Source organism: Pagrus major, chromosome 6 (assembly GCF_040436345.1).
Source record: "Pagrus major chromosome 6, Pma_NU_1.0".
Lineage (NCBI taxonomy): Eukaryota > Metazoa > Chordata > Actinopteri > Spariformes > Sparidae > Pagrus > Pagrus major.
The window spans coordinates 32,675,516-32,702,696 of NC_133220.1; the positions used below are offsets into that span (position 1 = coordinate 32,675,516).

The 27,181-nt window shown below is 40.4% G+C and overlaps 1 protein-coding gene across 1 annotated transcript in view; it reads left to right on the top strand.

The window, feature by feature from the left end:
- The window catches only part of cdk18 (cyclin dependent kinase 18), a 51,090-nt gene extending 24,283 nt beyond the window's left edge, over positions 1-26,807 (top strand). The window contains exons 3-16 of the mRNA XM_073468252.1: positions 9,130-9,266; positions 13,049-13,180; positions 13,721-13,777; positions 14,984-15,098; positions 16,059-16,153; positions 16,266-16,328; positions 18,428-18,551; positions 19,026-19,146; positions 21,577-21,674; positions 22,001-22,106; positions 23,925-23,967; positions 24,074-24,164; positions 25,465-25,542; positions 26,185-26,807. Coding sequence (XP_073324353.1) covers positions 9,130-9,266; positions 13,049-13,180; positions 13,721-13,777; positions 14,984-15,098; positions 16,059-16,153; positions 16,266-16,328; positions 18,428-18,551; positions 19,026-19,146; positions 21,577-21,674; positions 22,001-22,106; positions 23,925-23,967; positions 24,074-24,164; positions 25,465-25,542; positions 26,185-26,219 — 1,295 coding nt within the window. The 3' untranslated portion in view covers positions 26,220-26,807. The remainder of the gene's footprint in view (positions 1-9,129; positions 9,267-13,048; positions 13,181-13,720; positions 13,778-14,983; positions 15,099-16,058; positions 16,154-16,265; positions 16,329-18,427; positions 18,552-19,025; positions 19,147-21,576; positions 21,675-22,000; positions 22,107-23,924; positions 23,968-24,073; positions 24,165-25,464; positions 25,543-26,184) is intronic.
- The last annotated feature ends 374 nt before the right edge of the window (positions 26,808-27,181 follow it).

Below are 27,181 nucleotides of genomic sequence, written 5' to 3' on the forward strand. Positions count from 1 at the left end.
TGCTGGTTGTTGTAGGTTCTTTACCTTTTGAGCAGAAGGGAATAACACAGCTCTTTTTCTCTGTTCTCTCAGGTCAGGTGGGGCCAATTTTAAAAATGTCTGTGTCTTTCAACTGCATAGACAGCCCAGTGTTAGGCAAGGGCTGTCTTTCCAGTGGTGAAACACTTATTCAACTACTAAGTCCACCTAAGCTTGACGCGTTTTAGCATCTTTCAGCTCATTGTTTTGGTTTTATGGCCCATAACTTTACTGTTTTAGCTTACTCTCCTTGTCCTCTCAAACTGTGTTTCCAGGCAGTAGTTTTCAGAGAAAAAGCTCTGGTAACCCCACTGTACACTTCCTGCCCAGCACCAAATGGCAAATAGACAAAGTGTGCAACTTTCTGGCAAACTAGTAGCAGCTAAAAGCTGGTATTTTTCTCAGGAGTTGAGGGAGACCAAAACAGAGCTAAAAGGAAGGAGAATAGCCTATTGGACATGCATTCATCAGGTGGCCAAAAAATGCGAATGTTACTCTTTTTCTGTGTTATCCTGGTGAATGCAAGGAAAAGATCATGGTAATGTTAAAAACTGTCTCATTTTGTTTCTGTGTGTCACTACACCTGATATTGAATTTAAGTTTTGCACTGCCGTATTGTCATAATACATAATTCCTATTGATACCGGAACTATGGGCTGCTACAATAAAATCAGCAGCCCGTCCTCATCAGAAATTCTAGCATATAAGTTGACTGCTCAAGTGGCCTATTACTACCCATTTTTACTACGTCTCCTGTTAGGTGGCAGCCTCTAGTGGCCATAGTAATTATTACAACAGCAATGGAGGACGTTAGATGACGTAGTAAAAGGCAGATAAAGTCTGCATAGGGGAAAAACGGGATGGATAATTGGGTTAAACATTCAGCCAGGATATCTGTGTTCATGTTCAAACCAAAAGGTGAAAGGTGGTGAAACCAAAAGTTGACTGCAAGTTATTTTAACTTAGTAGCATATTTACCTCACAGCACAAACACGCTTGCATATGTACATAAGTTACAGAAGTAACGTACTTATTTTAACCCAAACCACAATCCTTTCCTAAACCTAACCAAGTAGTTTTGCTGCCCAAACATAACCAAACTGCGAGCATACGACTGATGTCCGATACAACAATCACTGGTACGCTGCAGCGGTCATGTTGTTTTTAGGACGGTGATATACAGTATGTTGTTTTGGGAGTCACTGGCAATAGACCTATTCAGTTGTTTATGTATGAGGATGTGTTGTAGGAAAGGACTGTAACTTTAAATAATCATTTGCCTAAATTGATATGTAAGCCGTATCTCTCTACTGCCACCTTTCCCAGGTATTTTTATTGTAGGGTGCTGACCACAGATATTTTTTGTCACTCCACTCCTACCCATTGGTTAATTAAGCATGTTCAAAGTCCTGAACCCTGAGCTCCATACTTCCTTGTGTCTTTTGGTCCCTGTGTGAATGAACAGCTCATGTCTAATAATAGAACACAAACTGCAATCTCGTTCTGGGTTTTAATGCCAAATGCAAAAGCCTTCCTTCCTTCCGTGTCTGTAGCGGACCCTCACAGATTAACTGGGGTTTTTCCGGCTACGACTGGTACCACCACCGGCGCTGAGCCACTGAGGATCAGCAGGCTTCAAAGGGAAATGAGGGTTATGGTTAGGATAAGTAGGGGTAGATAATGCAAAGGAACTGAATGCATTCAGAATAGGTTTTCAAGTGTCTCTGCTTTATTATGTAGAGTTTGACTGTGAAGATAGCACAAAGAGGTGGAATAACAATGAATTGGGTGAATACACAGAGATCGCAGAGCTACCAGGATGGTTAACACTTTCATCCTACGCAATGTCATCACCGTGCAATGATGTTTATGACCATTTGCTTTACAGGAAAAAAAGCTTAGATTTGATGCTTCATATTGACATTTAATGCAAAAAGGCCATTGAAATGTGCAAAGTAAATAGGGGGTGAAGTGGATCATGTGGGAATCAAGGTCACCCTGGGTGTACTAAAATGATCTGTCAAGTCAAGTGCACAAGCATTACAGTACAATGTAAACACAATGTACTGCGGTCACGCGGATTCATCAGACCTCCTTGTATAACATTTGAGTCAAGTAAACATAATCAGACAACTGAAGCTTCTCCCTCCACAGAGCTCAGTAAAGTGAGGATGTTATTCGGCTGCCTGATAGAGAGAGGCAGCTGGATATGTAGTTTAACCCCCCAGAGGACATCTGTCTGCATCACTGTCTGCTCCCGAAGGTCAGGAAAGAGGTAACCAGACAGAGAGAGAGGATGAGGACAGATAAATGGAGATAAACAACTGAGCCTAGAAGAAAGGAGACACAAAGAGAGACAGAGTGTTTGACCCAAACCCAGCAGCTGACTGATGTTTACAGTCCTCTTTAATCTTTTGCCATTCATGTCTTTTCCATCTTGCTTTCCTCTCTCCTATGTGAGGGATTATATCATGCTCCCACAGTGTAATCCACAGCATATGCTGCTGTTTAGACTGAAAACATCATCTGACATTTTTGCAAGGATGTAATCATCACATGCCCAGAGCATTTCTGTAGCTAGAAGATATTTGACAAACTGTCCATATGTTTCATTAATGGATCCAGTGAATATTAAGGTTAATGTGGTGCATGTTAAAGGAATGATTTGACATTTTGGATATGTGCTATTTAGCTTGATTGCAGAGAGTTGGTCATGAACTCAAGCTTGTTTTTCTGGGGGCAAGATTTGAAAAGGTTGAAAACCACTGTCTTAAAATATTGCAAGATAATACTACAAATTATTGGTATCATTTGGTATGGTACTCCACCACACTGCAACTGGGTATTGGACTCAAAAACAGACCCCAGGACAGGCTTGGAAGTCACACCACCTCCATGTTAGTGCTTAACACCAGAGCCCCCCAGGGCTGTATGCTCAGCTCCCTCCTGTTCACACTGTACACCATGACTACTCCCAGGCATCAACCACCACCATCATCGGCTGCATTAAAAACAACGATGAGAGTTCATATTTGGGAGGAAATCAACAATCTTGATCCAGAGTGGTGCACAGAGAACAATCTACTGCTTCACAGTTGACACACAACATCAGCAAAACCAAGGAGCTGATTGATGATTTTAGAAAAAAAGGAGACACCACTGTTTACATCAGTGGAGCTGAGGTGGAGCAGGTGAACAGTTTTAGGGAATCAACATCACAGACAGTCTATCTTGGTCTTAACACATCACCACCCTGGTAAAAAAAAAAAAAAAAAAAGGAATAGAATAGAATAGAAAAGGCTCTACTACCTAAGGAAACTTATGAAAGCTAAATTCTGGAACCAAATTCTTGGTGGAAACTATTACAGAAGAGCAATAGAAAGCATCCTGACTGGAAACATGACAAACTGGCATGGCTTGTGCATGGTCGAGGACAGGAAGGCTCTACAGCGGGTGATTAAAACCATCCAGAACATCATTGGTACCATCTATAGAGCATCAGTGACTAAAGATACTAAAAGATAACACCCACCCAGCCACAGCCTGTTCACCCTGCTGCCATCTGACAACAGATACAGATGTATCTGCTTCCATCCCACCAGACAAGGGAGCAGCTTCTTTAGTCAGATTGTCAGATTGTGATTCATCCTCTGCACTCCATGGTATAAAATAGATTATTTTGTTTGTTTGTTTGTTTGTTATGTGGCATAAAGGAACTCAGTTTTGCTGGTGTTAAGATACCTCATCGGATGATTGCTAGGGTTGGGCAATGGGACGATAAATACAGTGAGACTAATATATATATATATACATATATATGTGTATATATATGTGGGGCAGCTGTAGCTCAGGAGGTAGAGCGGGTCGTCTGGTAATCAGAAGGTCACTGGTTCAAATCCCAGCTCCTCTCATGTCAAAGTGTCCTTGAGCAAGATACTGAACCCCAAATTGCTCCTGATGAGCAGCTGGCGCCTTGCATGGCAGCCTCCGCCATCAGTGTATGAATGGGTGAATGTGGCAAGTATTGTAAAGCACTTTGAGCTATAAACTGGAAAAGCGCTATAGAAATGCAAAACCATTTACCATATATATATATATACCATGACCATCTTATGATTATCAAGCACCTTGAGATATCATGACACATTGAGGAGACTGTACATATGCATAACTGCATACAAAACTTATTAAATATACAGCTCATTAGTTTAACTTCTTCAGTCTTATCAGATTATTAGATTCTCTGATATCGTTTCTAGCATTTAAAAACAAGAGCAGCTGGATCAAACTGACAAACACAAAGAAAGTCAATCAGTCTCAGATCACTGAGCACCCAGAACTCATTAGCATCCCCTAAGGCTGCATATCCATACAAATACACACATAAGATCCAGTAACAACAAGAACATACACACACACACACAATTCCATTACTGCATGTCAAGACAGTTTTTATAGATTTGATTATAGATTGATACAAACAATGGTGTGTGTGTGTGTGTGTTTGAGTCAGTGTCCTTAGGTGTTGCCAGGACTTTTTTGCCTGACTAATGACTAATACTTCACATTAGACAGAATCCCCTTGTTCACTTTCCATATATTAGTCCATTTAAAGCTGTTTTGCTGAGCTCCCATATGAACGTGCCAATGTGAAGATGCGAGTAATCACATAAGCCACCGTGACACATGAGCGATCTGATGAGAGTTTCTTCTTGATCACAGTTGAAAACCAATTGTCTCAGCAGAGAACCTGCTGCAAGAAATTAATCCTGATGGAAGGAATAACAAACAAATTATTCAAGTTGCTTGAATTAAATTGGTTCTGTGTGGCGGTGAGTTGGTTGAGACTTCAAATTATGAAACCCTCTGGCACACACATGCAGAGTCGCAAACAGTGTATTACCAAGCAGGTGAGATTTTCTTATCATAATTATGTTGACTAGCTGTTGTCCAAAGCACACTGCCATTTTCTATCACAGGAAAAGCACCATGAGCTACTATTTACATCAGATTGACCTCCTCTGACCTGCTGGACCACATGATAGTTAAGCTGTGTTAAGTTAAAGTTTTCTTGTAGGTGAACAAAAGGAAATCTGCATTAATGGATAAGTGCAACTTCAGCCTAACATTGACCTGCTATCACCTTATTAAGCTGTTATGGTCAGCTAATGGGCGCCTCTCTATTCACTAACTTTGTCTGACATTTGGTGCTGGGCAAGTGTTACCGGCGCAAGATCTAGGGGAAATCTGGACCAGCAGGAAAGGATACACAGGCTAGGAGGCACTGCGTAGCCAATAAAACACGGTCTGTGGATTGATAGAGAGAGGACCAAAGTTAGCGTCTCGCTCAGCCAGTGCTTGTTTATTTCTGACACATCTACTAAAAACTCTGTCACATCAGCTACTTGAAGCTTTCTAATTTAGGTTCATGTCACATTCATACCAACACACTAAAAACACATATCAAATTAAATAACAAATGTCGAAACCAGAATGTCAATAAACAATATAAAACATTCTGCCTAAAGAAAAATAAGTATATACACAAATAATAGTATATATAATAGTATATAATTAATATACACAAACCTTTTTACCACATACACAACACTCTGTTACGCTTGTACTTAACATGAGGTGTGACCATGCACATGTAAGTGTTTACATTGATCTTTTGACATTGTTTGCTAGCTGGCACTCGGGAGCAGCTAGACGTTCCGAAACCCCTCCATTCCGAAACACCCCCACTCCGACACACCGCTGTTCCGAATCCGACTTTCAAGTTCCAATTACTTCCCAATAGGGTTAGGGTTAGGGGTTCCCCAATAGCCTTTTCAGAATAGCGGGGTCTTTAGAACAAATGGGAAACCACGCCATTACGAAGAATGGAAGTCTATTTTCGGAACAGCGGGGTTTCGAAAAGGCGGGGTTTCGGAAAGGCGGGGTGTAACCCTGGCACTCTTGCCTTTGCTGGCATATTGCTATGTTTCTTGGTGCATTAGTGTCATCAACTGTTGATAAGAGTAAAAAACATGAAACCATCAGCAGGAATGTCAATCAAAAACTCCTACTGTATCTTGAAATATCTACGTTTTCTTTTTCAGTTTTAACCAAGACTGAGAACCACACTTCTGATTGCAAATAGTTGGACACAAAAACAGCCATGCTAGCGGCTAATATGTGGCTAAGTGGTTGGCAATATCAGTACAGCTGTTGGACGGTCAGTTTAGCACTTTGGTCCAGACTGAAATATCTCACCAATTACTGGATGGGTTGCAATGAAATTTGGTACAAACATTCATGGTCCCCAGCGAATGAAGCCTACTACCATACCAACAACCATATAACAAAATAATCATGAGCAAATGTAATCATAACCGTATCTAAACATAACAAACTGCTGTTCTGCATGTGGTTTGTCCTAGTGGTGTTGCCATACCTAGCTGTACAAGGTGACAGACGTGCTTGCACATGTGCTACTATTGGGAGGCTGCTCAGATCCAAGGATTGTATTAATTATATCTGGACACAGCCATGGAGGCAAAGTCCCATTCATTTCTATTAAAGCAGCAGCATGAAGCCAAATGACTCGCCTGTCTTCCACATAGCTTCTGTATTGTGGGGCCCATAGAGGGTGCGTACTAGAGACTTTCACCAACCTAGTCGGCTAACTTACGGTTTAGCGCCCGGCTAACATGAATGGGGATAAAATGATTTAATCGTGTGACTCTTCTAGACTTTGCAAATTTTGAGTTTTAAAGTGGAAAATGAGCATCTGTTGTTAAGGGAGGTACTTAACCTTAAGCTGCTTGAGCAGATTTCATGCTTAAATGTGTGTTGCTCATGTTGTGTGAAATGTACTCAGACATAGCGTAGGGTTCATTCTGCCAATACTTGTGAAGCTTATGCCCCAACTTAACATCGTTATTTCTCTCCTGACTCTTCTCTGCCTCTTTCTCCTTCTCACTGTAACCATAGTTTCAGATGGAAACGCTATGAAAACATCATGTGGTGCACCATATTGGATTGTCCTTTTTCTAAGAAGATGTCTAGCAGGCATCCATCCATATCTCACAGCAATCAAGCTCTCTCTCTTTCACTCTGTGTGTGTGTGTGTGTGTGTGTGTGTGTGTGTGTGTGTGTGTGTGTGTTTGCGTGTGTGTGTGTGCATGCGCGTGCACGATATCAGTATCGCCTTCACTGACCATAATTAGCATCGGGAGATCAAAGGAGCACTGTTGCTGTGATGTTCAAATGACTAGCAAACAGGTTGTCAATTTCATCCCCCCAGCCCATTTACAGTAGACTGTCAATCAATCAGACACAAAGTGGCCAGTTAGAGGCCTCTATATAGTGCTGTTCAACATGCCCAGTTAAACTCATCCATTTTAAAATCTGAGCAATCCCTTAGCCTTAACTGTCTGCCTTATTTATCTTATATATCTTACATATTTCACAGCAGCACCTTGTTTAATGAGGTGCATGTGTGCTGAATTGATACTGTTGGTAATTTCCTGTAGTACGTGAGAGGCCATAGGTTATGCAGTTACTATTAATTAGTGTGTGTGTGTGTGTGAGAGAGAGAGAGAGAGAGAGAGAGAGAGAGAGAGAGAGAGAGAGAGGTAAGGGGTAGGCTTTAAAAGAGATAAACAAGACTTCCTTCCTAACACCAAGACCTGCTTCCCTTGTTAGCCATTGGCCCCATAGAAACGAGGAGTTAAAGTGCTTTGTGCTTCACCACAGGAGGGAACAGCTATATAACACACACGCCTGGGGGTTGCCTATAAAATGGAGACAAATGTCTACACACCACACTTGCCATACCGGTGAGGAAGCTTCACTCGCCATTGAAATGGGAGATCAAACTGTCGCTGAAACTGCACAGCAGGTAGCATTCAAATACACCGACCAGCCATCAAACACACATCACATACAATGCTGTATGCAGATCAAAGTCCATTCTTCCCACCACACTAGCTGGATAGCTGTCACGCTACAATGCTGGTGTGCTTACAGTGGAACTGTCTGACACATTCGATTCAGCTGCCTTGACTCTGATATCCTCTCTTGTTCTGTGAGCCTCATCTCGGAAAACATGATGATGAGAGTCCATTTTGAGGTTGTGTGCAGACATTTAAGCCTTTCCTTGTTTCAGTATATTTGATATTCTCTCTTCAGTTTTGTTAATGGTGTCTTCACTACCATTCATTTCAAACAAAAGATCAGAAACTTGTGGGAGAAACACAAGCAGCCAAAGCAAATCAGTCTTGAAATGGATCTGTTCCAAGGACTGTGACTGAGTTACTACCCTTTAGCTCCTTAACTCAGAACTATAAATCCTGCTTAAGTCTGAGGTAACTAAGAAGTAGTGACACCATTACACAGTTTGCCCACCAGAGAACAATGACAAGTTGATATTTCAACTGTAAATTGTCTCTCTGATATCATGATATTACAATTCTTTGATGTAGCATTAATCCACAACAAGCTAATCACACACACATCTGACATATTATAAATGTGTTAGGGAACACTTGTCTATTTACAATCCAGATGACTCGGAGCAACAGTAGCATTCATTTGACTTCCATGTCCCAAAATTCATCCTCCATTTCACTCTGTTTTGGTCTTATCCACTGAGGCAGCTGGATTTGTGAGATGACATGATCATGTCTGGAGCAAATATAACCAGAGCCAGCAGCCAGTTAGCTTAGCTTCAGGGCTGGAAACAGGGGGAAATAGTTGTGCAAAGGTATTCACCAGCAACTGAAGTGTGAAAATGACTCAAACCTCCATAAAATGATAGATTTGAGTTGCTAAAAAGATAAAAGATAAGAAAGTTGTGATTAAAAAAGCAACTAGCAACTAAAATCTAAATAGATGAGTGGAGAAACAAAATGGAATCAGATTTCTCCAAAAGGGGCATAAGGTGTCACTGAATGTTAGACGATTATAAAAACAATATGAATCATATGACTATTGCACACAGGTTTTGGAATGACATGTTGAGCTTCGTCAGAATCTATGCCACTGATCATCAAAGCTTTTCTTCAAACTGGTCGTGATCTGTGCATCTACAAATGTAGAGTGATCATGTTTCTCCTCTGTCAGGCCTGACTCCAGACAGGCTGGGTCCTCCATCTCAAGATGCCAGTCCGGTGACACCTGAACCAACAACCCCGGGTGCTCAGTCTCCATCCCAACTCCACTATCACAGCAAGGCCCAGCACAGACGTTTCTCCATGGAGGTAAGTAGCAGAGGCTAAAAGAGTGGCTGTAGGCGGGCGCGGGTTAATAAGACAGATAAGGGGTTACTGGCAAAGTGTTAACTTTGGTTTCCAGTCAGGCTGTAGTCACACGCTGCCATGCTTTCCTCCCACGGTAATTTAAGTGTTGCTGATAAAGCAATGATAGGAAACTGTCTAGGCTCAGGTTGCCATTAAAAGCATTAAAAAGTCACTCTGACATAGATATCAGCAGTGGGCTCAGATGTTTGTTCTCCTGACTCATTTCTCCATTTCCACCTCTGCCAGCTCAGTGAAATGAGTCACCTCAGATGCTTTTAACTATCCCAAGAGCACCAGACATTTTTATTGGAAATATATGAGAGTTCACAGTTCCACCTTTTCAGAAAAAGTCCCTGAGGAGTGAGTATGATTCACTTCGAGTCTTTCTTATACTCCACATTACACGTACCAGACAGTCAGGTGAAGCTATATGCCAGAGGGAAGTGACTGCACAGGAGGGACTTGGTGCTGTCAGGATAGAAATAATGGTGTGACAGAGAGAGGGCTGGGAGCTGAGGCAATCAGGATAGCTTTATTCAACAAAATGTAACTAATGGCTGTGTGGTTAAATAATTAATAGTTGGGCAATGTCTAACAACTTGGATATGCAGTGTTCAACAATGTCGCTATATGTCTCTGAATTTGAGGCAGGGTGTCCCTTCAGAGTTGCTTTTATGCAGGAGTTGGTTATTAGCACACCACTGTGGTCACCGCTGTTTCCCACTGTCGCTCTGACGGCAACCTCCACAGTCTCCCCCAGAAAAACTGCCTCCCATCATCACGACATACATCCCCATACTGGGTTTAAAAGGGTTTGTCTCCTCACCACATGTTCGTAACTTAGCGGTTAGCTATACAGAGCTAAGAACAATCGATATCAACAGCACAACTGAGAGAAACAGCAGTCACAGCAGCCAACAGAAAAGAAACACCGCTGCCACCAATGGCATGTAGACGTAGCATTAGTGCACTGAGCAGCAACAAACTCTTTTCGCTTGACTCTTTCACATTTCAAAAATGCCAACAAGTCCTCCTTTACATCAACTCTGATGGAATACACTACTTTATTGGGCTCTCTGGTGGGGTGGCTTTTAAATCACATGGTACAGTTCTCATTAGTCATCCATTAATCGTCCATCGGGCCAACCCTGATCCATCAGTAAGCAATTAAAAGGAACAATTCTATGATTGACAGGAAGTGAATAATCTCTTTGGCTTGTTTGTAATGTTGGGTTTTTCTGGCTAGATTTACAGAACTTGTGGGCATTAACATTTACGAGTTGAGATTTGACTTATTATCGCAGCAGATTTTGAATTCATGACTTTCTAACATTTGAAGGCCCTGCGCAGCCTGGTTAGCCTCCACCTACACAGCCTCACCTCAGGACTGTGCTGAACAGATATATGAAGATGAATCGTTCTCATTATAGGTCCACCGACCTTCAACCAAAGTAAAGGTCCTAATAATTGCTCATCAAGGGAGAAAGTCTTGACACTAATGATCCACTCACTTTCTCATAAGCCATCATGTTTGCAGTTTAATATGTCGTAACTGGAGCAAATTACTCTTGGACTTTAGTGGATTTTATCAATGACTCTTTAATATTAATTTAAATCGTAAAACATATCACTGGCTTTACTCACTTTATTAACTATCAGTGGGGGCATAAATCTTTTGTAATCAATGTGCAGAAGCACAACATGACACATTGTGATTTATTGAGCTAGCTTAATGTTACACATCAGAGCTGATTAATAGTCATCAACAGCTGTGCCCAGTGCCTGCCCACACCCCTCATACTGAAGTTGCTGGCTTCTCATCTGTCTTTGATGGACAGGTAGATATCATACAACATGTAAGAACATAGCTGTTGGAAGCCATGCATTTTCTTCTTCTGAAGGAGATTAACTAACTCACCTGTTAAGTTAACATTAAGCTTAACAGGTTGCAATCAGCTCCACATGGCAGGCTATCCTGACTCGTTTCCTTTCTTTTTCTCCAACTAAGAAGATAAAGTATGTTGGCTTTATAAGAGTATGTTAAAAGTATTTTTTTTCCTCCAGCTAGCTTCCCCCTTTCTTCCGTCTTTATGCCAAGCTAGCACGACTTCACATTTAGCATCAACTCCTTGTAAGACAGCAAGTGAACTTGTTTGAATAAATGGATGTTGGTCTGGCTCTGCAGCTCTTTTCCAGAAGCTTCTTGTGAGATGTCTTTCTGACTTACTAAAAAGACAGCTATTTTAAGTTATGCAAGGGGATACACAAGTCAAATTTATTTTTCATAAACATGGGAGAACAACAATTTTCATAACAATTCATTTATAAAGCACTCATAAATGATTATGGCCTAGTAAGTAATGTCTGACTGGCAGCTTCCCTGGATTATCCAATCCAGGTAGCTGCCAGTCAAAGCCTTTTGTGTTCTTTGTGCCCTTAAAGTGCAATTTATATTAAATTGCTTATTTGTCTGCTACAGCATACAGATCGCTGTGTGAATGTCTCCTTTGTTCTCCTTGGGAAAAAAAATAAATCACAAACAGCAAGAGACAAAACTAGTCAAATCTGATATTTTGTAGTTTCGATGATGCCTCTAGTTTTGCAATAGTTGAATGGAATATATTATGGTATACGGTAGCAAACGTCTCATCCTGCACCTTACAGTCAGCTTGTTGAACAAACATTTACCAGGAATAAATTAACTACTATATCAGTTAGCTGCTCATTAAACAGCATGTAAACACACCTCTGAATTTCACTTGGGTCTGGTTTGGTGGTGGTGCCCATTACATGTGGGCTACAGCACAAGTTTGTTTTAGAGTTGTGTGTCCTTCCCTACGGTGTAACACCAGCACTCTGACAGCCTGGCAGCTGCTGTCAATCAAACACAGACAGTAATCTGCCCCTCCAGACTGCTGAGATGAACATTTCTGATGTTTTTTGAAATATTTTTTTCTTTCTTTCAATAATTAAAAAAAACTGTTAGCAATAATAGTAGTATTTTGTATGAATAGGACTCAATGTAATTTTAGCTGGCATTTAATACAAATGTCTGCACAGGCCCCGTAGCACACATTAGCAGAGCAGGAGCAGCTTCTATGCTGCATGTGTGTCCACACCAGTCGACACAGGATGCATTCAGGCACAGTTTTCAGTGTAGGTCAGCTGCATTTTGGTAATGCTCAGAACCCAAAACACATTCTCTGTAGTAACACACATAGAAAAAAAGGAAACTAACATTACACAGGTATAGCAGGAGCTGTTACGTGGCCTATGCAGACAGCATAATTGATTTAAATACAAGCGTAGCTGTTCTGTCAGATGCATTTGAGATGGATGACTGTATTCAGTGGCTGACCTCTTTTCTTCTTTGCTTTATAAGTGACATGTTTGAAGAGCAATTTTTTTCTTATTCCAAAATTATTCATTAGTGATTATTAAGCCACTAATAACCTTTCATAAAGAATGGCTCATTATAATGTGGTATCATGTTTAGCAACATCAATAATACTGGTCAGTGTTAGTAACCAACATGATATAAGAACATAGCAGTTTAACAAAATGAGCAGACTGGAGGCTGTTGGAGTCTCATGCCATAGTGGCCATATGGAGGTTTGATTATCAGTCAAGCTGAAGCATGAATGATTTATAGTCTAAATGGCAAGCTAAACGTTCCAATCCACAACAGAAAAAATAAGGAAGAGGTGTATTTTGTAACTTTAATGTCGTTTGACTCCCTGCAGGACGTCAGTAAGCGCATGTCTCTGCCCATGGACATCCGTCTGCCTCCAGAGTTTCTCAAGAAACTGCAGCTGGAGAGTGACAACTCACCACTCTGCAAACCTCTCAGCCGCATGTCTCGTCGTGCTTCACTGGTAAGTACTCTACTGTATATAACAACAACAAGTCCATGTATCTATCTATCTGTGATGGATGCATTAGTATGAATGAATTGTGATGCTGAGCACCAGTAGTGTGCAGGATCCTCTTTTCTTAAGTAGGTTTGATGTGGGAGTATCTTCTCTGCTGTCTATTATTATAATGAGCATTATTTTCTTTAATATTTCCCACAGTTCTCCATTAAAAGGCATTTGTATCCTGCCAGGTTGACGACGTAAACATGGATTTGTTAAAGAGACAGGAGCTAAACCAGAGCGTTTCAGACAGAGGGGGAAAACAATGCTGCAGGACTGGGCAGAATGAGAAAACTGAGATGTTTTTTGAGCAATAAAGCATGTCAACCTATTCTAGTAGTAACCCAAATGAAACTTATGAACCTGAAACTGAGCATGTCTTCCTTTAACTAATCCATGCAAATGTGGTCTTTTGGCTGTTCTAAGGTATAATCAGAGGAGAAAATGATAACAGTAAACACTGTAAGTTAAATTAATCTGTCTTTTTCCTTCTGTCTCTAGTCTGACATAGGCTTTGGGAAACTGGAGACATACGTGAAGCTCGGCAAACTGGGTGAAGTACGTCAATACCAATTATTCAAACATTCACTTTTTAACATTTTTCAGAAGATTGATGGAAAGTGACGCGTACAGTTGAGAGATGAGTCTACAACTTCTACTACTCCTACTGTTACTCCCAGTGCAGCCAGTGAGCGATAACTTGAAGCTTGATGCAACATTCTCAAAAAAAATGGACCATGCTGACGACAGGTTGTCTGCGAGTCTTCATTATACTTATCAGGTTCACTGTGAGTCAAGCCTGGGTACAACACTTACTTGTTTACAAGACAAAGTGTACAGTGTACCCATGTGGCTTGCCTTAGTTGGGCTTGGCTGGCACAGCTTAACAAGAATAACAACTACAAGTTTTAAATCTGCATTCACACCATGTGCTCCAACATGTGTGAATACATCCCACTCTGTGGGTTCACAAAGCATGGGCGTGCTGAAGATGAAGAGGGCTTTAATACTGCAGAACTCTGCCAAAATCCCTCAACATTTATCTGAGAACAGTTGTTGCCTTAAGGAGCAAGGAATGATAAGTGACAGAAGCTGTCTGCATTAGTCTCAGTCACAAGGCTCAGCAGCAAATAACAGAGTTGGTGAGGGATGGAAAAGAGCGGCTTTTGTTGTCAATTATCATAACCTGCTGTTCACAAAGGCATGGTTTAGATCATATGCAGCAGAAAAAAGTGATTTGAACATGTAGCCATTTACTACTGTTCCCGTTCTCAGTATCTGACAGGATTTGCTCCATTTTCAGCCTGCAGTAGCTGATCTGATCGACAGCTATTACATTGCTTACAGCCAGCTATATAAGAATGGAAGAATTGCCAGCATTGCAAAAGCCAGGATTTATGAAGTAAAATTATCAGGGAGCTGTGATAGTGATAGTCATGAGAAATCCCAATAAAATCAGATCACAAAAAAGTAAATAAGCACGCCTGCTCCAGACACTTACACAACATTGATGTAATGTTTTGATGCTGCGGTTAAAATTTCTAACCTTAATCAGTTCAGTTGGAGTTAATTATCCATCCTGATTTCTGTTTATGTGCTAACGATGATGTTGACGAGAAAGTAAACAGACAGTGGAAGTAAACAGATTTCAATTAAATTCACTTAACTATTCTATTGTTGCTGTAAAAAAGACACAAGCGCAGTCATCAGCAGCAGAAGTGTTTTCAGAATGTCTTATGTGTGTGTTTGTGTGTGTGGTCGAAGGGGACGTATGCCACGGTGTTCAAAGGGCGAAGCAAACTAACAGAGAACCTGGTGGCATTGAAGGAGATCCGGCTGGAGCACGAGGAGGGAGCACCTTGCACTGCTATCAGAGAAGGTAAACACACATCAACACACACACACACACACACACACACACACACACACACACACAAATAAATATTTTCCAGTCAAGGGCTACTGCCCCCAGGTGGATAATAATTGTTTTTTTAGGGCATGTCATAATGATGGGAATTATGGGAAATGACTGCAGTGCATTTGCTGAGGGGGCTTTGCTGTGTCCCTTAATGTATTAACTGAACGCAGAGCTTTTTGTAATTGTCTGGTAAAGTCCACCCCGGTTAGTCGATTCAAAGACACCGCATAGTAGCTCTGTATGTTCACACAGTAAATAAATGGCACACAAAAATTACACAGCTTCTGTTTTATCAATCATAATATAGCTGTAATTTGTTTAGCACAACAAATAAGCAGATAATATACATTTTTACTGTATGGACTATGTGGTAGTATTTACAGTGTGCGATCATAGTGAAAGATTTGACCTTTTGGAAAAAACAATTCAGTTATATGAGTTGTATTAATCTGCCCTCATTCTGACCTTTATTAGCTTACCATAAACCTCTGCTACATGAAGTTCCAGATCCATCCTACATACTACTTCTAAGCAGGTTTCAAGTATGGAGGGTACACTGATAAAGTGCTGAAATACAATTATATGTAAAACAGTCAGTTTGCAAAAAAAATGTGTGCTGTCGATGGATAGTTTTGTCACCCAATGCAATGGACAAAAGACATGGAGGAACTACTGAAATGAAAAATTAAAAGTAACTAAGGAATTACTATCTCTCATGAAAAATGATTAGTATCTGCTGTATATGATTAGTATGTACTGGATTATGTAACTGGGACATAGCACACGTCTGCAGTCCATTTCAGTTAATCAGACATCACAAGTTTAAACCCATTGTAAGCCTAAAAGCATAGCTCCAAGGTGTTAGAAGGTCATTTTGTCTATTGTCTCTATTCATCCGTCCTTCTTCCTCTGTGTACCCAGTGTCTCTACTGAAGAACCTCAAACACGCCAATATCGTCACACTGCACGACATCATCCACACTGAACGCTGCCTCACGCTGGTGTTTGAGTATCTTGTGAGTACACTGACCGTTCAGCTCGCAGGCGTTTGGAAGGTGTTGACCTCAATTACACACATGCAGTATGGATATATTAAAGTGTGAACACTGTGGCTGTTGTCTCTTCCAGGACAGCGACCTCAAACAGTACTTGGACAACTGCGGGAATCTCATGAGCATGCATAATGTTAAGGTGAGCCTCCAGCATGAAAGTGACTCAGCGTTGTCACTACTGACTGTATACCAGGGAAAGAAACAGAGACACCTGTGCAAAGATATTAGATTAACACGTATAATTCAGCATGCTGGGTTTCATTAAATTCAGCTTTATTCAGTCATTTAAGGGAGTTTTTCCTTCAGCTGCTTGTGTCAAGCCAAAAAGCAAATTATTAAGCAGAATTAGTTTTGCATGGTAGCCATGGAGGCCTGGAAATGGAACAATGGAATCAATTCACATTCTCAAAGCACAGGCATAACCTGGAGAATCAGAGCACAAATCTGATAGAATCATAGAATGAAAAGGTCCCAGTCTGTGCCTCTCATGCATCATCATATCATACAAAACACTGTTCTACACGTCAGGATGAAAAAATGCTGCACGATAAAAAATATTTCTAATCGGTTTCTCAAGGTGCACGGGTATTAACTCTGTGGAGATGACATGTTTCCTTTTTATGTGAAACACAAGGAACATATTATGTTATCATAAATCGTTTCTTACTTTGTATATACATTTGCAGTACTGGAAAGAAAGGTTCAAGTCATACAAATTGGAAAAAGGACATACACTGGGGTCAAAAAGTCTGAGACCACTAGTGAAAGTACGTTCATGGGTTGAAGGTCAGGTGATTGTGGAGTAAAGGTTGGCCGATTAATCGGCACCGATAGGACAAACTATTGTTATCAGCTGAACTTGGCTCCGATAGTTGGAGGACACTCTGAGTCAATCATCATCATTTGAGGGTCACTTCTGCTGAAAATATCTAAACTCTTAATCTAAAGTAAACTAACTGACACAGACAGATACCTGCTCTACGTTAACGTTAGATATGCAGCAGCCATACATGCACAACCGACTTTAATTAATGTCACGTTTTCAATGTAGCCTTTTTTTTTCATGAAGTAATTCTCCACTCAATGAAATACCTTCCACATATTACTCTGGCAATAGGGTTAGAATATATGGGCTCAACTATCGTTAGTATATCGGCCTTTAAAAATCCACTATCAGTCGGCATCTACTGTGGAGGAAGTCAAAATGCACAATAGAAGCATTTTGACTCGTGGTCTCAGAGCTACTGTATGTCATTTCAGACATTGCTATCTTTGTTTGAGTTAGGAAAATGATACGCTGCTCGGGAAGTGGGTTGAAAATATTTTTTTAATTATGTAGCAGACTGACTTTTATTCATCCACATGGTTAGAAAAGTTTTTGAGTATTCTGGAAATACCTTCAAAACAGCAGAACGTCTTTAGTGACATTGTGTTTTAGCCATGCACACATTTTTAGCTAAATTGAATGCTTAGCTCCATATCTGAGATGCAACAAGAATGTCCCCAAAATGGGACTGAGCAATACATGAATCTTTTCATTCTATAAATGTGTTGGATTAGTGATGTCCCTGTTTTGAGAATGTGAATGTATCTCATTGTTTCAGCTCCAGGCCTTCAGGGGACAGGGGGAGTTTTTTACAATTTAATTCCAGGCCACATAAACATTATAGCTGCCCTTACAGGGCCGGTTGTAAATGTAAGACTATGTAAATGTATCTGCCTGTTATCATATTATATAATTCCCTCTGTATTCAATTTTTTTGACAAGCTGTCAATGTTAAAAGCCTGTTTCTGGTCAGGACACACCGCTGCTTGGAAATGCACCTACTGAAAAACACTTTTATTGGGCAAATTCTTCAGCCACAATAAAAATGGCTTTCACTGTTTATTTTATTGGGTAACTTTTACAAACTTTTGAGAACGCAGGCTGCCTTTCATTTCTTGGTGGCTAACGTTGGCATACTTGGCTCCGTGTTTGGCGTCAAAATGCCACCGTAAATTATATTCCTTCAGCACTGCCACCACCTCATTACAAAGGAGGTGTGCCGGATTGTCTCCATTAAGCATTAAACAGTCAGAAAAAAAGATTACCTCAGAATTACCAAGTAAAGTAGACTATAAAATTTAAGTTGTACAAGTCATAGGTTTGAGGTTTATGCCCAACTAATCTACCTACAGTAGGTTTATAATCCATATATTATTAGAAAATGTCTCATCATTTTCATTTCTCTCCTACAGATCTTCATGTTCCAGCTGCTGCGTGGTCTGTCCTACTGTCACAAGAGGAAAATCCTCCACAGAGACCTAAAGCCTCAGAACCTGCTCATCAACGACAAGGGCGAGCTCAAGCTGGCTGACTTTGGTAGGAAAAGCAGAGAAACACTTGCATGTACGGACATCAACGAATGCAAATGTGGTCGTAAAGGCACATACACTTGGGTAGAATAGGAAGGTTCCTGCCACAATCGCTTTCCAATTATATTTTACTGCCACTCGGAGACCTTACTTCCTGTTTCCTAGCAACTGTGCCCTCTCTCCGAGTTTTCTCAGTTTTGTGCTGGCAGTGGGTAGATAAACCCACCAGTAAACCTTGAATGTTTTACCAAAAAACAGCATCTGAGCTGATTGGGGACTTTCCCACTATTTGAGATTTATTGCCTCATACTGTTTCATTCTACATGTGTGGAAACACAAGAGACTTGTCACTTCAAGGGAATTTTATTTCAAAGGTAGTAGCAAAGAGAAAAGAGGTTGAACATGTGCACAAAAAGCAGGCTTGCTGTGACAGCCTCACGAAGTCTGACATCAGTAAACCCTGACCATGTTGTGTTTCCAGGTCTGGCGAGGGCCAAGTCCGTCCCCACTAAGACCTACTCCAATGAGGTGGTAACTCTGTGGTATCGGCCCCCTGACGTGCTGCTGGGCTCTACAGAATACTCCACACCTATCGACATGTGGTTAGTATTACATTATGAATATTTGATCATCAGTCCTCTAGTGAATGTGTCCCAACTGTTATACAAGGTGGAGCAAACACTATTTTGTGTGATTGCAACCACCGTCATTATCTTATGTAGAGGCTTAAAACCTTAATGGAAATAGTAAATAACATGCAGTTAGTTTACTTGCACCTGCTTTGTGACTCTAATGAGGGTTTCCAAAAAAGAGAAGGACCCAAAGAGTGAATCAAATTTTTTGGAAGACGAGATCACAGCGGTAGTGGAGGAGACTGAAGCCAGGAAAACACGTTTTTCAGAGGACTAGATAGGACAACACTCTTTAGGACTGTGTCAACGCTGCATATTTTTCATAAAGCTCTCAAGTCCCCCAAATAACCAGCAGGAATATCACTTAAGTCAAGTATAGACTTTGCTTAGAGATGAGATCATTTCCAAATCAAAGTAAGGTTTTATAAATAACTACTTAAAGGTGGTTTTCTGCTGAAGTTAAACTTAAGACCAAAACTGATCGAAAGTCTGTTTCATAAATGAGGCCACAGGACTGTAATACTGTTTATCATAGCGAGGGGATTAAATATTGGTATAGCAATATATCGAATTTGCTTAGACTTGCAATATGATTATCGGTACACTGGCACCAGATATCAATATTTCTATTAAAACATGATGTGTGAACTTAATTTACACAAATTGAAAACAATTCAGTGATCCATAGATGTGTCCTTGCTTTCTTTAAACATTTTACCTGCCTTTCTGGCAGTTCAGCCTTTTTGCCACTTTATGGCTGTTTTACTTTGGAATGATGGCACACATGGACATGGACAAGTTGCAGTTAGTAAGACTCTGTGCACTATACATCATTTCATCTCAGTTCATGTCACATTCTGTGAAACTGACACCACAATGCAGTGAATACATACACAGTTCCTGCACTCTGCCTTTTTTGGGGCATTTTGTATTCTTCAGTTAGACAGACATCGTGATGTATTGTTAGATGATTGTCTTGCATTGTCGCAGAATCGCCGTATCGTGATACTATCATTATCGTGGGCAACGTACTGTGTATCAGATCGTATTGTGAGTATCACAGACCTGCGTTGCCATGTCTGTAACACTGAGTGCCTCATCGTATTTGTTTTGAGAGAAAAAAAAGAAATTAGGCAAGTTTTTGCAGCAACTCTGAAGGTAGGAAAAACAACTCTAGGCAGGTACAAAGTAATACAGCACACACCTTCTTTCTCACTGGCTCTTCAGCAGAGCACTCAACACTGCGACTGGTGGAAGACATAATACACTACTGAATAAAACGGCTTTATACATGACCGCACTGTCGAGCAGCAGCCGGGGATGAGGAAGAAACTCATCATCTTTGACACTACAAGGTGTATAATGGCTTTAATGAAAAAGGACCTTGCTTGGTTGGCGAGTATACTTTAATTAGTCTAATAAGAGGCTAAGAGGAGTTTATTTTTCAACACTCTTCCTGTAACACAGTTCATGAGCTGCTCAGTGACTGAAATGTCGAAGTAACATAAGACGGTTGCTCAGGACTATGACAGGCCTGGGTCTGGGCTAATTGTTGTCATATATAAGATTTTTATATTGTTGGATATGCTGTGTCATATTGGTGTTTTTCAACAAGCATATTGGTTTGAAAGTTGAGAACCAAACATCCATATCCATGTCTTAGTCTCTGTTTGACATTTCTGACCTTCATGACTCTACTCATGACTCTAGAAGTAATCCTCTTATCTGACTCTGGGAAAGTGAGAACAAATGGGTTGCAGGCAGCACATAGACTATACCTGTTTTCACCAGGATTGTCTCGTTTTTCTTTCTAAATTGGATCAGAACAGATCTCACAAGATGAACTCTGAAAACACAAGGCACTCAGGGCCCCCCAAACACTCGCATCAGCCCTGATAATGAGCAATGTTGGCTCCTTGGTAAATGAGATGACTGTCTAACAGCTTGAGGATCGTCCAGGATTTCCATGAATCATGCATATCTATTAAAATCTCCCAGGTTATTAGCAGAGATATGAGTCACTATTCATACACGCTCGGCAGCTCATCTGTAATTGACTTTTCCCATGCTTTCTTTGCTCATTAGCAGTTTGTCAAGGTGAGAAACCCCTTGCAGCACTGTTAAACCATAGAGGACTAAATGTGGCTTCTGTAGCAACACAGGGGTCTTTGATGAGCTCACCTAGCTACATATCCTCTCATCACACCACGGGGCGCCTCTCCAACACACCATCCTGGAGGGAACAAAAGGCTGCACTGTGCCCACTCACACCATACATGTTTGCACTTATGATTAGCACTCTTTGAAGTATCCGTGTGTGTTGGTTGAGCAAGGCTTCACCCACAGTTGTATAATGTTGGAGGACTCTTTGTTGTTTGCTGCTCCTCCCTCCTCCTGCAGGGGCGTGGGCTGCATCCTGTATGAGATGGCAACAGGTCGTCCTATGTTTCCCGGTGCCACAGTGAAGGAGGAGCTACATTTAATTTTTAGGCTCATGGGTAAGTTAGCAGCATATTATTATTTAGTGCAGGCTAAATCAAGTGATATATGACATAAGAACAGGTGATATAAGTGATGGTGTCCTGTGACAGCAGACAACTACTGCTGTTAATTTTGTACAATATCATGTTTATATGTATATACAAGTCTATTCTATTTCTTACCTTCTTAATTTATATTGTTAATTTTTTATTATTGTTTTTTTGTAAATATTCTGTCCTTTGGCTGCTGTGGCAAACAAATTTCCCCATTGTGGGACAATAAAGGAATTCTGATTCTGATTCTGATTCTGAAACATTCGTGTTTTTGTTTCTCTTTCTTCCAGGCACTCCGACAGAAGAGACTTGGCCTGGAATCAGCAGTAATGAGGAGTTTAGGTCTTACCTCTTTCCTCAGTACAGACCACAAGCTCTCATCAACCATGTTCCAAGGTAATACTACCTAATTTGGTTACACCCCGCCTTTCCGAAACCCCGCTGTTCCGAAAATAGACTTCCATTCTTCGTAATGGCGGGGTTTCCCATTTTTTCTAAAGACCCCGCTATTCCGAAAAGGCTATTGTGGAACCCCTGACCCTAACCCTAACCCTAACCCTATTGGGAAGTAATTGGAACTTGAAAGTCGGATTCGGAACAGCAGTGTTTCGGAGTGGGGGTGTTTCGCAATGGAGGTGTTTCGGAATGGAAGGCCGTCCCCACCTAATTTCACTGTCTGTTCAGCTGAGTGGTGTCTGGAGGCTCTGTGAGGTTGAACTGAATATCCCAACCCTCACATGCTCACAATGTCAATGCTAACATGCAGATGTTTAGGAGGGTTAATTTGACCATGATCACCATCTTAGTTCAGCTTGTTAGCATGCTAACAATTGCTAATTCAGACTAAATACAAAGTAAAGCTAATTCTGAGGGACAAGTTAAATTTTGATTGATGATTCGAAGTTATTACAATTCTACCCGAGGGACACATGAATAAATTTCATGGCAGTCAATAGTTTCAATATTTGTCGAGATATTTCACTTAAAACATCAAATGTGAAACTCATGGTAGTGCTAGTGCAAAATAAGATCACCAAAGTCAGTAGGATACATCATATCCACCAAGAATGTCAGTAAACTTAGGATTCATCCTTCTGTACCAAATTTAATGACAATTTATCTAATAGTTGTCTAGTTATTTAAGGCTGGCCCAAAATGGTTGACCGACAGACCAATGTGCTGTTAACAATTCCAAAAATCATCCCTTAGTTTATCTGTGTGAATCTACAGATACTTCATAGAACCCAGGATGAATTTCTGCTTTAAGAGCAGGTTTTTGTACACTGATGTAAGTACACTAATGAAATGGCCCTTAGTTGGCCTTCTTTAGAAAAGTAAAGTCTTTAAGTAAAGTTGAGTATTTGGCCCAAACACAAGCTCAGGCTCGGTGCAAACGTTTGGAGATTAATGTTAATTGGGACTTAAGAAATGATTATTTGTGCCCAGAGGGATTTTATAACAGCCTGTTGTACTTAACAGCCAATTTGTTGAAACTGTTGAAAGTTGTTTTGGTACAGTTCTGGGCAGCTTCTCTTAACATACCAACTACATTATCAATAGAGAGGCTTTATCTTCTAAGAATACTCAACGGCATTCAAGTTAGTCAGGCTTATAAAGAGTTTACAAAATTGTGATTAACAGTATTTTGACATTGAACTTGACATAATGGTTTGGTAACCTTGACTGCCTGCCAGTGTTGTTGTCATAGTTAACATATTTCAGAAACTCCAGATGAATTGTTCACTGTCAGAGCAAGATATCAAATAAATGATCACCCTGACAGACAGTTCTCCTTCTTTATTTCCTGATTGAGGTTCTGTATATTAGCATCCACAAATTTTTCTACTTTTACCATCATTATTTACCGTTAATGCTGTTCGATCAGTATTTTAAACTAAACTATTACACAAAAATTTCATCAAGGCATTTTATTTAATCATTTGCTTTGTTTAGTAGCATAGTACTGTAGTGTTAAAACTGTGTTGTATATTTAAGTGGCATTTTGTAACCATATTCATTGTATATATAAATTTCATGCTCTTTCATGATATATTTATGTTTCCATGAGCTTAAGGCATATTTATTAAAAAATAAATGAAAAAACACAAGAAGAAAATTCACCCCCTCTGTATTTACTTAGTCATCATCATATAATTCTTCTGTGAATAGTAATAATACAAACAGATTGTATTTTTTTGTCCTTGCCTCCATCAGGTTGGACACAGAGGGGATCGACCTGCTGTCTGCTCTGCTGCAGGTACGAGACGAAAGCACAATGACCTTCACTCAGTTCAGCTCTGAGGCACGACTGAGCTGTAATTTCAGAGACGTCTAATCAGCTGGTTTTTGCATTCTGATTGCAGTACAACACACGGAGCAGAATCACCTCTGAAGCCGCTCTACGACACCCCTACTTCCTGAGTCTGGGGGATAACATACACAATGTGGCAGACAGTAAGACACACACGTCCAATGTGAACACACCTTTAAAGCATCTTGGGTGTATTTGAGGTCTGCAGCTCTTTAACAGTAAGCTGCACTACTGTGACATCTCAACAATGACCTTTCTAAATCTCATAGTTTAATCAGGTTTTTTGTCACTTTGCACATTTTGACAAAAAAATTAACAAAAAGTGCACATTTGCTAGCACACAAAGAGTCAGGAAAGGTCTGTCAGAACACTTTGTTGGTAAAAAAATAAATTATTATCATTATTTGCCCTATTTCATTTTTATTTTGGAATGCTCCCACTATCAGCATATAGCCTGTTAGCTCTTCGTTATCACCCATTGAAAACAATAACTCTCTGAGGAGTATCAATCTTTAAATACTGACACTAAATCTTGAAGGAGACAGCGGAAGGTACACTTTCCCTTTTATGACAGACATCAACAACTAGCTCATATCTTCAGCACTCACTCAGTTCAGGCTGAACAGGCTACAGTATACCTTTTTAAATCTTTCTCTCTTACTTTTATGAATAGAATATAATAATATAACAAAAAATAAAATCCACGGCCAAAATAGTCATACATTCTGTTATAGTGTTACTTCTGGATTAAATTTAATATTTATTATAATCCCCTTTTTGGTGGGGACCACCTGAAACCCTCTCTGGGACCCCTGGGGGGCGGTCCCTGGACCCCACTTTGAGAACCACCGCTGTATAGGATAACTTTGTAACACAAAGTGAAACTTAAACAATGTGCTATAATGATGGACTAACATGTAACCATTCTATTTACTTATTATTGAAAGCAGATCTGTGCCATTCAGGAGTCAGTGATTCTGAAGCAATCAACACTGAATGTGTGCCAAAGTCTCACACATATTTGGTTGCCTTTCTTGTATAATTTACAATGTAATTGTCTTAATTCTAAAGCTGGCTGTGTACTCTAGGCCGAGGCCATAGAAACATTTAACCCTATGTAATTTTAAATATTAATATTAAATATTAAAAAAAGAAATCTGCCTACATAAAGCAGAGCTGCAAAAAGTGATGTACAGATGGCAGATGTGTCTACAAAGTGTGGTTAGTTAGATGTGTGCATAATAACAGATATTGATTTTAAGCTACAGTATACAAAATGGTCCTCACATTTGGGGATTTCCCTTACAGGATTCTCCATTACGGGTATCGTACAGCTTCAGCACTTGTGGCATTTTTTCGGTATTGGAACATGAATTTGACAGTTAATACATATTGCACCTTTTATGCTCCCCTAAGTCATTCTCTCGCCCCTTTTTATTTTAGCTGCGTCAATGTTTTCCCTCCGAGAGATCCAGCTCCAGAAGGACCCAGGCCACCGCAGCTCAGTGTTTCAGCCTTTAGGTAAGGTTCCAGCGTCCTGCCTCACAATCTCCCAGCGGGGTATGACTTTACTGTAAGCTTCGGTCTAGTCAAGATAGTCTAGTTATTGGGAGCCATTCAGTTCTTCAAAAGGTGGACCGCTACAATACTTCTGTGCATGTTCTGCACATAATGTGGGTACAGCATGAGAACAGTACAGTACATCCTGTATGTCTGCTGTGCATTCGCATTTGTTCTTCGTTATATTCTTCATAGATCTATGGTACACATAATAAGACCAACTAATTAAAAGTTTTGAAGGAAGTCGTTAACTAGGGATAGTTACTCTAACACTGTAAGTTTCCTTACTGTCTGAATGAAACAGAATTTAATCCAGCTACGTTTTGTTTCTGACCACAACCTCTGAAATGTGTCTGCAGATGTACTTTGCTAATAAGCAGAGCTCTGTGGGAAGCCAGCATGCTGATTTTGTTTACTCTGACACAAATAAAAATACCACAGAGAAGAGTCTCAGAGGAACTGCAATGAAAATAAAAAAGTCTGGTCTTGAAGTTAGCTTCTCTATCGTCTGTTTTTCTACCATCTGTTCTTAATTGGTGCTTGTTAACAATGAATAATCATCCATTTAAAACAACGGCTCGATCTCACTGTGTCTCTGTTCAGGTCGAGGAAAGAACCGAAGACAAAGCATCTTCTAGAGGTCACAGAGGACCGGAGACAAACACAAAAGAGGAGCTGCCTTTTCAGACAGCAGAACAAAGGCCAACACAGCTCAGTACATTCACAAGCATGCTTACCTACGTGCACACGCCTGCATGTACAAACAAAATCATGTGCATTCACTCATTTCCATGGCAGCTGACCGTGGACACACACAGGGTTTCTGGAAATAAACTTGTACTGCACGTGAAATGACTGAGCTGAGATACACTCTCCCTCCACACACATACAGTACAGCACATATTTGCACACATTTGCACACATTTGCACAATCAGCAACATGCTGCCATTACTTAGTTGGACGCACCAGAGATTTATGAGTATCCTGCTGACACACACACACACACACACTTCAACCCAAGAAAATATCGGCTTTAAGTAAAACTTCCCCGCTCTGCTCCTTTGTAGTGTACACATGTATGCAAGCTTGTGTAGCTGCCACTGAGAGCACACCCACCGCTCTGACCATCCAAGGTGGCTTCCACATCTGGAACCATCATACAGCTGCACATGTATAGAAGTGTGTAGTGTGAATGGAGGTGGACTAAGTTTCCAGTAAAGTTTAATAAGGTCAATTTGTTTCCAAATTTTGCTAAATGTTTGCCTTTTATGTTTAGGCTTTTATCCACACTGAGATAGCTTAAAGGGATAGTTCACCACAAAATCAAAATGATTTTTCCCCCCGTCTCTTACCTGTAGTGTCATTTATCTATCTAGATTGTTTTAGTGAGAGTTACTGAGTTTTTGAAATATCAGCCATAGAGATGTTGGTCTTCACTCCAGTATAATGGAACTAGATGGCACTCCGCTCGTGGTGCTCAAAGCGCCAAAAAACACATTTGAAAACCTCAACTGCAATGTCTCTTCCCTGAATTCATGACCCGGGTCAAGATAATCCACAGGTCTGTTTGTGAGCAGTCTCTTTCCGTATCATCACACA